General features: G+C 45.1%; 1 protein-coding gene and 1 long non-coding RNA gene across 4 annotated transcripts in view; one reads left to right on the forward strand and one right to left on the reverse strand.

Moving 5' to 3' along the window:
• Positions 1 to 10,989, forward strand: part of LOC150007945 (uncharacterized) — a 49,397-nt gene extending 38,408 nt beyond the window's left edge. For both annotated transcript variants that reach the window (XR_016511657.1, XR_016511658.1), the window contains one exon: positions 10,238 to 10,989. This is a non-coding gene — a long non-coding RNA (uncharacterized LOC150007945). The remainder of the gene's footprint in view (positions 1 to 10,237) is intronic.
• On the reverse strand, positions 376 to 5,342 carry LOC150007947 (UL16-binding protein 3-like). 2 transcript variants are annotated; one of them, XM_090279970.1, is made up of 5 exons: positions 5,037 to 5,342; positions 3,055 to 3,309; positions 2,593 to 2,823; positions 2,002 to 2,179; positions 376 to 430 (listed from the first exon to the last, which is right to left on the reverse strand). In XM_090279970.1, exons 1-4 carry the CDS (start codon positions 5,104 to 5,106, stop codon positions 2,019 to 2,021), a joined length of 717 nt encoding a protein of 238 aa, XP_090136096.1. In that variant the 5' UTR covers positions 5,107 to 5,342; the 3' UTR covers positions 376 to 430; positions 2,002 to 2,018. The 2 variants fall into 2 exon arrangements, with proteins under 2 accessions (XP_090136096.1, XP_090136095.1); XM_090279969.1 differs by lacking the exon at positions 5,037 to 5,342 and adding an exon at positions 3,902 to 4,003.
• Positions 10,990 to 13,108: the final 2,119 nt, after the last annotated feature.

The raw sequence follows: 13,108 nt of genomic DNA on the forward strand, positions 1-13,108 counted from the left end.
AACACAAATATATTTCATTGCACCAAAATCCAAATGATTTTCAAATCCAGTAGTCAGGGTAAAACTGAGATGGACTTCTTTTTTTTTCTTTTTTTTTTTCCTGCTTTGCTTAGTTGGATTTTGTTTTTATTTTTTAGATTCAGCTGTTGTTAGTTGTGAGTTTGTTGTCATTTTAATGTTCATAGTTTTGGTCTTCTTTTTCTTAAATAGGTCCCTTTAACATTTCATATAATGAATTATTTTAGCTTTACCTTGTCTGGGAAGCACTTTATCTGCCCTTTCATTCTAAATGATAGCTTTGCTGGATAGAATCATCTTGGTTGTAGGTCCTTGCTCTTCGAGATGGACTTCTAGAGAGTTAATTTCAGAGTAAACTAACTTCTGTTTCCACAGCAATCTAGCAGAACCCTGGTTTTATTGCCTCCTTGACCTGGAGAAATAATGATCAACTAAAATTCTGTGTTACGAAACAAAATTCCTGATTTATATAGTATAAATTTATATAGCAATATAAATTTAGATAGCATTACATAGTAGAAAATTCCTAAAGTAACCATCAAAAACATCATTTTGTCATTTTAAAGGATGGTGAAGTTAGACCAGGACATAGAAAAATTCCCTGAGGTTCTGAAGTCTCACACAGTGTTTACCATCAATATCATTTGCAAGAACATGGTCCCGATGCAGAGATCTATCTCATCTTCCACAACCAAGGGAGAAGATGGAAAATGTTCTCTTTGATGAGATTTTTGTGCAATCAGAAGACTAAGGGCAAGGATTCCAACCAAAAAAAAAAAAAAAAAAAAAAAATGTTGAGGAATAACGCAGAGCTGACACACCAGAAAAGAAATACATGTTTGTCCCAGTGGTTGAGGAAATCCTGGGTCAGTGTCCCTGGAGCAACAGACCCCGACGCCTTTCTTCTCAGAGCCCCCCTCCCTGATACTCATATACTTCCCCTAATCGTCACCCCCACCATGGGTCCTGCAGCTGGTACCCCTGTCCTCCCTCCTTTACCACGTGGCAGTCAGACTCAAGTCAGGCTAAGGCAGGTGAGGCAAGGACTCTGGGTGCAAATGAACTCCTCTGCTCCTTCTACTGAAGTCCTGATTCTAAAACCCCGATGAGGAGCCCTGTCCAAGGGGAGGCCCTGCATCCGGTTCCTCTGGCACTGGGGAGCGTTGCAGACACATGTCCTTCTTTCCCCTGCGCTCTCCTGCTCTCCTCGCTACAGTAACAGCACACCACTCTGAGAGTGACTGTCCCTGCCCTGCCCTGACTCATGCACTCCTGCTCAGTTACTTGGTGGCATCCCACTCCACCAGCAGCTCACCTCCACTCAATTAGAGTTTGTAGTAGGCTGGCGGCCAGGTGACTGCACCAGGGCTCAGCCAGGAATCCCAGGGGTGCACGGAGAACTGGCCTCCTCTAACCTCATTCAGCACAGTCCCTACTGTTCACCTGCCGCTTCATCTGCCGTCCTGAAGCCACTTTCTCTGGGACACATTCCTGAACTCCAGCCTTTTGAGCTGGGTCTGCAAGACCTTCCATCCTTTTCCCTGGATTAAACTCACACCCCCTCCTCTTAGCCCCCAGATAGTCATCTTCCCTGGGACACATCGGACACATCGCATGCAGCCCCCATGCTGCCCTCACCTGATGTGAGGACCACCCATGCCCTGGGGGCCTGCTGTCCCCACACCACCCACACTGGGCCCAAACACACTCTCCCAAACGGAGACTCTGAGTCAGGACTGAAGTCACTAAGGCCCTCCAGCCTTAAGGCCTGGTTGGGCCCCTGCCTTTCCTATGGGCACCAACAGTGAGGAGACAGCAGCTCTCAGGGCTGGGCTACCAAGTGGTACTAGGTCTCATTCTCCTGGTCTCATTTCCAGGACGGGGAGGTTCTGTGAGGGGTCAGGGATCAGGCTGGAAATCACCTTCCCTGTCCTCACCCCAGGCCTTCTGCACCTCACTCCCCACACATACTGGCCTCCATACCTGTTACTGTAAAAGACTCAGCTTAGGGTGCCAAGCAGGATTAAGATAAAAATCGGAGTGAGGATCCAGGCGATGTTGTTGTGCGTGATGGTCATGGCCTTGGATGGGGCTGGGGCTGGGGCTGGAGCTATGGCTGGAGCTGTGTGTGGGGCCGTGGTTGGGGCCATAGTTGGTGTGGCTGCAACAGAAACACAAGAGTGTCAGCCTTGTCCGGACCCGAATTCTGAGAGCCCTCCTCCTCAGCCTCTGCTGCCCCAGGACACCCTACAATGCAGACAGGTTCTACCCCAGGCCCTCATGTTTAGGGTCAGCAAGAAATCCTCTGAGTGGTTCAAGGTTCTGTGCAGTGAGGAAGAGACATGAGGACGGATGTAGGACAGACCTGGGGTTCTTATTCTCCCAGGAACTCACCAGGGATGAATCACTTTCTTAAACACACACACTCACATAAGCACACAAACAACACAGTCATGCACACACACATAATAATATACTTTCACACACACGCTCACACACACACTCACACTCACACAAGGGTAAGATGATCTTATCTCAAGAAAACAACCACTTCATCCCTGCCTTCTCCGTTACCTGCTGTCTCCAGCTCGTTCTTCCAGGGCATCAAGAGTTTACACCATTTCTTGCAGTCTCCCTTTAAAATCATTTTGAGGAGCTCGGTCACTTCCTTTTCATTCTCCCAGTTATTTCTCATCTCTTTGCCTCTGGAATTACCCACTGTATGCAAACCCGACTTCCAAGATCCTTTGCTGCTTCCATTGGCATTACATGGACACGTCATATTGAGCTGCAGGACGAGAGGAACTGCCCCACAATCCCCACAGAAAAGACGTCAGCCTCCGGTCTTGACAAATCCTTTGGCCCCACCTGGTGTCCATCTTCTCTGAATGTTCCTAATCCAGCCCTGTGCTCCTTGACCTTTATGCTGGGCTATGTGGCAAAGACCAACATACAATTTTCTTCTTTACATGAAAACAGTAAATATAGCTAACCCCACAATCTGCTCACTTCTGCACCTGGATTTTTCTAACTTACCTTTGCCTCCATATTCCTTCTGTCCAATGTCCAGTGCTGTCATTGTCATCAATGTCCCCATATCTTGTAGCGTAGCGATCATTTCTATCCAGGTACTTATGTCCATTACCTCCCCATTCACGTGATGCGTAGATATGACCTCACTGTTTTTACAGTCGTAGAAAAGAAACTCCATTCCATCCATTAGACCTTGAACCGTACACCGTAGTTGTTCATCATAAGAAATGCTGAGATCATAGTGAAGACAGAGAGCATCTGTGAAGGAAAAACACTGGTAAGGATTGGGGTTGGAAAATAAGAACCCAAAACACCCCTCCCCCATCTCTGTGACAGCAAGACAGTCTTGCTGGCTGAGCTGGCAGAGTGAAGGCTGCCCTGCCCGACCTCTCGCTTCACCAGGTGAAGGCCAGTGCCCAGCCCTTTGCTTGAGCAAGACCAGGAGGAACTGCCTGGCAGGAAACCGCACATCTCCAGATGTGTCCTCTCTGTGTCCACCAGGCCAATACCATCACCGCTCAGCCCCTAACCAGTTCAGGGACATGCCAGGCAGCTAGGGAGGAAAGCTCTAGATGCCAGAGGAGTGTCCGGAACTAGTCAGGGCCCCGCGGGGACAGGGACAGCATGTAGAGTTCACGATCGTGGGTGGTGATTTAGCACAGCCCCGGGAGATGGCGCGAACCTGCTCCTGGGATGGAACCTGCAAGCCTGGAGAAAGGCGTGGCCACTGTGCAGGACACAGGAAGCCAGGACTCCTGAGGTAGCCGGAGAGGAAGGGGTCAGAGGGCTCGGAGAAGCGAACATGCCGGGAGCGGCGGTGCATGAAAAGGCAGAAAAGTGTCCAACCCACCTTGCTCCGTGGGAGAGACTAAAGCTGAAGTTACCAAGCCTGTGAGGAAGGCATGGGTGAGAGGAGCGCCAGACTTCTCCCAAAGCTCGATCATGGCTTTGCTGGAGGTCAGGAATGCTAGTAGGAGTCGGCGATTTTCAAATATATGGGGAAAAGATAAAACGTTTGCAGACTCCTGCCTACATAAGCTTGTGTTATGACCTTTATATGCTGTTGCAGCCTCAGCAGGTGGGAAAACGTGGGTTTAGGAATAAAGGGTAGAAAGAGTGTCCTTTCTAGGTGCATACATTGCAAAAAAAAAAAGTGTTTTTTGTCCCTCCAGCTCTAGGTTCTGTGGGTCAGATGCAGAGGCTTTTGCTGGAGAGCCACAGACAGCGTCCTCAGGCAAGGGAGATTAAGGGGGAGGTGTTAGGGTTACTTCGAATTGGGAAGGTGTTGGATGCACTGATATTCTGAGGTTCTTAAAGCGTCAAGAACTGGGTAAAGATAGGCTGTGAGGAGCAGTGACTCATTAGGGGAGGGGTCCGGTGAGTGAGCCTCACTGGAGTGCCCGCAGGGAGCTCGAAACAAGTTCAAGAGTGGACGCCCTGACGGGCGTGGGCGGGCGGACGGGCACACGCGGCAGCGGCGAAAGAGACGGGTGTGCTCAGGGAGTGCGCTTGGGGAGTGGCGGAGAGGAGTAGGGTATGCGGCTGTCCTTGGGTCGCTAGGGGCTCGGGAGCCCACGTCCCAAGAAGCCTTTAGTGGGACGGGGTGGGTGGGAGGTCGGGCAGCGCTTTGCGAGGCGCGGGGCGGGGCATCGAGGGGCTTCATCAGAAATTCCCGCTGCGCCCTCCTCTCTCCCTTCTCTCCTCTTCCTTCCTCCCGGTCGATTAGCCCAGTAAGACTTTTTTGACCCAGTCGCGGGTTAATTTCAGCCCCGCTTGCCTGGGAAGGGGCAGCCAGATATTCAGACTCCGCGGAGGCGGAATGGCACCCGCGGAGAGGACGGCCAAGGGGTCCGCGGAGTCTGCCCACCCCCCCACCCCCGACGGGAAGGTTCCGCAATCCTACCCTGGGCTCCCCCGGTGCCCCCCTCGGTCCCATCTTAGTGCCTGTCCGCCTGTCCCCAGGTTACATCGGCGGGCGAACTCACCACAGGGCACAGCCAGGTGCGGTAGCAGAGTCACGGGCAAGAAGAGGGTGGCCCCCAGTATCCACATCATCGCGACCGGGTTCCAAAAGCTGGAGCGACCTTGACGAAGGAACGCACACTGGAGCCCTTCGCTTGGTTTAATAGGGTGGAGACCACCTGAGCATCGGCAGAGGGGGCGGAGCTTGCCTTATAAGGCTCGAGAGGCAGCCCGGTGCAGGGTGCAGTTCTTTCCGCTTTTTGCAGCGTGGAAGTTGCTGTGCAAGGATTGCTGTGCCACCTGTACTACTTTTGGGCCATACCTTTTGTTCTTCTTCTTTCTTTTCTTTTCTTTTTTAGAGAGAGAGGAATGGGGGAGAGAGTGAGAGACATGACTTGTCATTCCACTTATTTATGCATTCATTGGTTCATTTTTATTTGTGCCCTGACCCAGGATGCAATCCCAAGTTTGACTTACCTGGTTGAAGCTCTAGTTTAGCTACTTAGTTCTCTTGGGGTGGGGTGCGGGGTGGGTTGGGGGGCAGATATGGTGACAAGGAAACTTCATTCAGTGAAAAAACAAACAAACACCTACCTCAGTCTTACAGCAAGGCTTTTATCTCTCTGTTGAGGTCCCTTTCTACTCCTGCATCTATAATTCTTGAAATATTGGGTTGGCCAAAAAGTCCATTTAGTTTTTCTGTAAAATAAAAGACAGTTTTCATTTTCACTGATAACTTGATTGATTTGGGTATTTTGAGTGTGTCAGCTATCTCTTGCTATTGGCTTCTAGTGGGTAGAGACCGGGAAGGGGGTTGCTGCTAAACATCTTCCAATGCATAAGACAGACCCACAGCAAAGAATTATTTGACCAATATGTCAATAGTACAAGAAACTTCACAAACCACTTTTGACATGTTCGATCAGTCATAGTACCTCCATATGCTGCACAATTTTTTTTTTTTTGTATCTCCATTGTGTTATTTCTTTTTTCTTTCTTTCTCTTTTCTTTTTGGGTTCATCAGACACCTTTGTTCTAGTCACTACCATTCATTAAACAACCTACACTAATTATTTTTGAGGCTCCTTGACTTGTCATGTACCTTGTAGTTTTGAGTTGCTGCTTTTGCATATGAAATATTACATACCTCTTAAAATCTTCTCTAGTTACCTTCAGATGGAGTATTCTGTTTCTCTGTCTCTGTATGGCTACATCAGTTCCGCTCTTCTTTCTCTCTTATGACAAAATTGTTATACTTTTGTGTTTTTTCCTGTTTTTACAATCAACCTGGCTGGCTCATGGAAACTTCCCTTTAGTTTTCTGTTTGATGGTTTCTTCTTTGTTCATGAATCAGGGTTTGGTAACTCAGTGCCCTTCCTGTGTATTGGGGGTCTCTCCCACTACACACAGAAACTCACACAAAGAGCCAGCAGCAGAGTGGAGGGAGGTGTGGCTTTAGCACTTGAGGTTTTAGGGATGCTCATGGACTTCGTAGGGAGATGCTTGGGTGTGGTAGTCCCTGCTCATGGTGATGAGCAGTCACCTGGAAGTACGTTTTTTTAAGTATATTTTACTGATTATGCTATTATAGTTGTCCCAATTTTTCTCCCTTTGCCCCCCTACACCAGGTACTGCCCTTCCCTCTAGCAATCCACCCCTTAGTTCATGTCCACAGCTCATGCATATAAGTTCTTTGGCTTTTCCATTTCCTATATTACTTTTTTTTATTGAACAAATGTATTCTTTAAAATATATTAGTGTTAGCAAAAATCAATATGTAGCATGCATATTTTACACAGAAATCCAATATAAATCCAATAAATAAACCATGGTTTTATATATTACATGATATGTTCTTAATGGCATTTTATATTTCTTTTTATTTTTATTTATTTTTTCTTTTTAAAATTTATTTATTTTGGGGTGGACCCCTGCTATGTAACAATTACCCCTCTCAGACTTAAGACCCTTTATAATCTTATAAAGGACAACGGGCGAAGATCTCGTGCTCCTCTAGTTGCTTCAAGCTGGACATGGTCATTGTCCTACCTACCCTTGGGTCCAGAAATCTCTAATAAGAGTGGGGGTGTGGAGAAGAGGGTGGCCTTCCCACATGGGGAAGGATTTGCAGAATCCAGGTCAGTTGGCTGTCACCGTGCAACAGCGTGCTCGGCTTAACAGGCTGGCATCCTTGTTGTATTCTGGGGGCAACAGATTTGGCAACGGGGTTAAAAGGCATTATTAAAACCATAACCAGTAGGGCCCTGGCTGCTGTGGCTCAGTGGATTGAGCATTGGTCTGCAAGCCAAGTATCGCTGGTTTGATTCTCAGTCAGGGCACAAGACTAGGTTGCACGTCAGGTCCCCAGTTGGGGGTGCAAGTGAGAGGTAACCACACAGTGATGTTTCTCTCCCTGTCTTTCTCCTTTCCCCTCTCTCTAAAAAATAAATAAACAAACAAATAATAAATAAATAATTTTTTTAAAAAGGAGAAACAACAGTAACCACTAGATGACAAAAGGCAGGGATTAATTTTTCAATGTCCCACATTAGGGGAAAAAAAAAGGCTTCTTTGGAGAAAGGTGTGCAAGGCATGTCACACCTGCCCAAAGCCTTTTTGCCAACTATACTTAGTTTGGGCTGAGGAGAATATTTTAGCTTTCCCCCCCTCTCAGACCTCTGGGCCCTTTCTGTCCAAACCATTAGGACGGAAAAGAGAAACCAGTTTTAAAGTGAAGCCCACAGACCACTCCATATTTCACCAACCCAGCCACTTAGTTCAGCCAAACTGTTGAGTCTCAGGAGGCGGCGATGCAGACAGGACTAAGTGAGGTCTATACATACAGACAATCACTCAGGTAATGAGATCATAGGCTTATGCCCTATGAAAATAGAACACACATGTTAATTTATGCAACATGACCCACAAACCAGTCTCTAAATCTGCGAGACTGTCTTATTGGGAAGACAGTCTCATTGACATTCTTCTTGCCTATAAATTAAGCATCTTTGATGACATTACAGACTTAGTTTAACTTTCAAATGAAAACAAACTTTAAATGAAAAGAAACTTTAAAGACAGTTAGCTGCACTACTTTATAGTCCACCACTGAGCATTGTGATTTTCCTTGAATTGTGATTTTTCTCCTTAAGATTACCCTCTTTTTCATTAAAAAGACTGCATTGAGTCCAGTTTTAATTTATCCTGTTCGTTTGCATACACACAACAAGAGTAACAAACGATCACATATGATCTTTAAGTCTGCTTTGCTGGAACTTACACAAGAAACCTTTAGGGTGACCTTCATTTTGCCCTTCTGGGCACAGAAGCTGAGCCACAGACCTGCCAATTCAGCCTTGCCTATAAACACTTGTCTTTTCCAAGTCCTTCAGGTTTTCCAATGTTCCTTAAGGTCCCTTCTAGGCATCTTTCAGGAAAGCAACCTTCATTCCTTCTCTGGAAAGACTGCCATGAATTGCACAACCAATCAAGGTACCGGGCCCTTTTTCTCATGGGCTTTTATTACCTTTGAAAGTCAATCCCGGTTCCTCAGGGCTTTTTGGTAACAACCAGAGCCCAGGCATGTCTCCTTTAGGCGTGACATTTCAGTCAAAGTCTTGGTTAACAAAACCTCTATTCACAACTGGTTTTATTAGTTTTATGCAAAGAAACTTATGCCATTACTTACTTCTTCAGAATGCCAAATTCTGGAGGGATCAGGTAGGAAGAAAAATACATAGAGTGAAGGAAAATGCTTGTCCTTCTAATATTCACTGAACTTGCATTTCCATGCTTTACACTTTCTTTTTTTCACTTTCCTACATGTGAAGTATTTTTTGTTTGTTTGTTTGTTTTAAGAGGGAGGGGGACTTGCTGGCTTATTTATTTATTTATTTATTTTTGCTTTTATTTTTTATTTTTTTCCCACTAAAAATTTTTGTTTTTCTATTACAGTTGTCCCACTTTTCCCCTCATTGTTTCCTCCCACCGTGCCCACCCCCTCTCCTACAGTCAGTCCCCACCCAGTTGTCCATGTCCATGGGTCATTTATACTAGTTCCTTGACTAGACCCTTCCCCTTCTTACCCCCGTTCTCTCCCTCCCCTCTCCCCCTTTGTCACTGTTAACCTGCTCCTTGTTTACATGCCTCTGGCTCAATTTTGCTTATTTGTTTGTGTTGTTCATTCATTTCCTGAGTTAGGTGATATCATATGCTATTTGTCTTTCATTGCCTGACTTATTTCACTAAGCATAATTCTCTCTAGTTCCATCCATGATGTTGCAAATGGCAGGAGTTCCTTCTTTCTTTCTGCTACATAGTATTCCATTGTGTAGATGTACCACAGTTTTTTGATCCACTCATCTACAGATGGGCACTTAGGTTGTTTCCAGCACTTGGCTATTGTAAATAGAGCCGCTATGAACATAGGGGTGCATAGGTTCTTTTTAAGTGGTGTTTCAGGATTATTCAGATATAATCCTAGCAATGGAATTGCTGGATCAAAAGGCTGTTCCATTTTTAGTTTTTTGAGGAAAGTTCATACTGTTTTCCACGGTGGCTGCACCAGTCTGCATTCTCAACAGCAGTGCACTAGGGTTCCCTTTTCTCTGCATCCTCGCCAGCACAAGTTGTTTGTTGATTTGTTGATGATGGCCATTCTGATCGGTGTGAAGTGGTATCTTATTGTAGTTTTTATTTGCATTTCTCTGATGGCTATAAATGTTGATTATTCTTTCATATGCCTGTGGACCCTCTATATGTCCTCCTTGGAGAAGTGTTTGTTCAGGTCCTTTGCCCATTTTTTAATTGGGTTTTCTGTCTTCTTGGTGTTGAGTCATATAGTTCTTTATGTATTTTGGAGATCAATCCCTTGTCTGAGGTATCATTGGCAAATATGTTTTTCTATATGGTTAGTTCCCTTTTCATTTTGTTGATGTTTTCTTTTATTGAGCAGAAACTCTTTGGTTTGATGTAGTCCCATTTGTTTATTCTTTCCTTTATTTCCCTTGCTTTGGGAGATATATCGGTGAAAATATTGCTATGTGGGATATCTGAAATTCTCTTGCCTATGTTTTCTATGTTCCTATGTTTTTTGTTAATGTCTTTACAAATTCTCAGTTCTCTCTTGTCAGGAATATACAATGTTGAATTAGATTGTAAATACAATGAACAAGTCTTTCTGCACTAACATTAAGCATTCATTTCTTTATTCCATTGTTCACAGTGTTCTCTGCAGGTGGAACCAGGCAGACCTCAACCACTGAAGTAGAGCAACCGAGAAAAGTTGGCAGCTTAGGGGTTAAATCCACATTCCTGGGGCTCTCTGCAGGCACAAAATTAAGATTCCTTCTGATGAGAGCAATAAAGTACTCTGCCTATGGTTCAAGGAGGAACAATGTGCTGATGTAAGAAATGAATCTACCATTCGAGCTGCCTAAAAGAATAGCAAGGATCTGTCTGTCTATTTTAAGACTGAGCCCTAGATGGCCACAGGCAGACATGGCTCATCTCTTCACACAACCACATCAAAATTACAACTAAAATATAAAACAACCATCACTCAGAACCCTCAGAAATCAAGTCAAATGCAAGGCTGACAACTATGGACTTAAAGAAACCGCACCCATCCTTGACTTCGTATACATTAGTGTGACTCTCCCACAGACCGGATGCTGTCCAGTATCAGTTAAGTGCAATCTCCAAAATGGATTTCCCGCCAACACCTCACTTCTGTCCAATCCTCAGAGCCCACGCACGTTTCAACAGTTGTTCTGATAATTCCCTTTAGAACAAAGGAAGTGACAGATTTAGATATTTTTCATTTCCTTGATATGATGAAGAAGTGGGTTATGGCTTTCTATCTGTGCTTTTTGTTGCTCTGTATAATTTTTAAATGTATGTGGAGGGATTTCAATTTATGTGGCTAATGTTATTGTATGTCAATCAGTTTTCAAATATAAATGGAAGGTTTAAGTATTTTCTTTGGCATTTTTGTTTCATTTTTGATAGTTCAGATTATTCTGCCTCCAGTAAGGAGAAACTAATCTTTAAACCACATTGAAAAATAGATCCTACTTCAGTAGGCTAGCCTATAGCTCAGCACTAGAATCAACAACCATGTACCTACATGCTTTCTGGTTCACGTGTGCCAGCCTGGAACTACCTCCGGGACCTTGTGCAGCAGGATAAACCCTCGTCCCCTGTCAGGATGTGGTGACATCCGTGTGAAGGGAGTGACTCAGTTATTCTCCTACTAGCAATATAAGAGAATGCCTGGTGCTCCACTTCCTGTCCACTACTTATGGAGATCCTGAAATTTTGTCAATGTCATGGGTGTGTCAGGGTATCCCATTGTTGGTGTTATCTTGATGACCTGGATCACATTCAGTTTTCCCACAGGCTCATTCACCATCTGGAATGGCTCAAAGCGTTTCCCCAAATTGAGGGGAATTAGACTTATCCTTATTTATTTATAGGAGTTCATTATATACTATACATACTGATCCTTTGTTTGTGGGGAAAAATAACAACTGTGAGAAACAGAGACCTGTCTGCTGGAAGGACTTACTTCTCACTGAAGGAGGTTAGTTGGGGGAGGGATCAGAGGAATGTTGCTGTGGTGGGTGAGGAAGGGAGTGAAATCAGAAAGATTCTCACTGCTCAAGTCCCTGAATGTTTGTGTCCAGAGCATCAGCATAATGCTTGAGGCCAAGACAAGATGCCTGTGAACTAAAGAGTGACCCTTACTTTCTCTGTTTCTGCAAGAAACTGAGCAGAATCATTGATAATGTTCATCTCATAATATGGAGGAACAGCGAGATCCTATGAGTTCTTTATTGGGTTATAAAACAGAACTCCATACCTCAAGCAGTTAGAGATGGAACTGCCTTATGACCCACATCTGGGAATATACCTGAAGAAACCCAAAACACTAATTTGAAAATATTTATGTCCACCCCGATATCCATTGCAGCATTATTTACAAAAGATCAGATTTGGAAGTGGCCCATGTGACCATCAGTATATGAGTGGATAAAAAAGTGTGGTACATCTACACAATGCGATACTACTTTGCTGTAAAGAAAGAGAAATATCTTACCTTTTGCAACAGCATAGATGGACCTGGAGTGTATTATGCTACATGAAACAAGCTAGTCACAGAAAAATACCATATGATTGTCCACTCATGTGTAATCTAATGAACAAAATAAGCTAACAAAATAGACAGACTCATAGGTACAGAAAATGAACTGCCAGTTGTCAGATAGGAAGAAATTTAAGGGGCTAGGAGAAAAGGATGAAGGGATTAAGCTAAGAAACAAAAAAAAGAAAAACATCTCATAGATACCGACAATAATAGGGTGATTATCAGAGGGAACGGAGAGTGGGAGGCATGTACGAGAGGGTAAGGGTGGGGGAATAAATGGTAATGGACAGAGACCTGACTTCGGGTGGTGCACACAAAATACAGCATACAGATGATGTGTTATAGAACTGTACACCTGAATCCTATATAATTTTATTAACCAATATAGCCCCCAATAAATTCAAAAAATCGTCGTCGTCGTCGGCAGCCGTCCGTCTCGAGAGACGATGGTGTAGCTTCTTAAGAGTCTATCTGCACCGCCGAGAATGGTTGTGCAGTCCGACTCGGGAGTGACACGGTATCTGTCTCCTCCCGTGTTGAATCGACATCTTGTGATGACGCTGGAGTGTCCTCTCCAGTGAAGCTGAAGCAACAGAGCCTGGGCAGGGTGATATGGAGGGTCTGCTGTTGCCCATGCAGCAGACCCCCCCTCTCTTCGCAGCTGAAGGGTCCAAGGGAAAGACGGAATCAATACAGCTTGGCTTCAGGTGCGCCGCAGGAGTTGCCGGTGTTGACTACAACGTCAAACCGCCTTAGGGACTCCGGCTCCGGATTTTCTGTCGGGGTTTACTCCCTTAGCCTTGCCCCTGAAGAGGTATGCCGCAAGGCAGCGGAGGTTTTTTGGAGTCAGAGTTTTCCTTCTCTGATGTGCCCTGACTGGAAGATCGAACCAGCGACACTTAGCTCGCAGGCCGACGCTCAATCCACTGAGCCAAACCAGCCAATTCA

This window comes from Furipterus horrens, unplaced genomic scaffold (genome assembly GCF_987537825.1).
Source record: "Furipterus horrens unplaced genomic scaffold, mFurHor1.1.pri manual_scaffold_6, whole genome shotgun sequence".
In the NCBI taxonomy this organism is placed as follows: Eukaryota; Metazoa; Chordata; class Mammalia; order Chiroptera; family Furipteridae; genus Furipterus; species Furipterus horrens.

Excerpts from the sequence above, each read along its gene's own strand:
- LOC150007947 (XM_090279969.1), bottom strand. The coding sequence starts at position 3,995 with ATGATCGAGCTTTGGGAGAAGTCTGGCGCTCCTCTCACCCATGCCTTC. Across the intron at positions 2,824-3,054 it reads GAAGGAATATGGAGGCAAAG|TTCCTCTCGTCCTGCAGCTC; the intron begins GTAAGTTAGAAA and ends ATTGTGGGGCAG. Across the intron at positions 2,180-2,592 it reads GAACGAGCTGGAGACAGCAG|CCACACCAACTATGGCCCCA; the intron begins GTAACGGAGAAG and ends TTTCTGTTGCAG.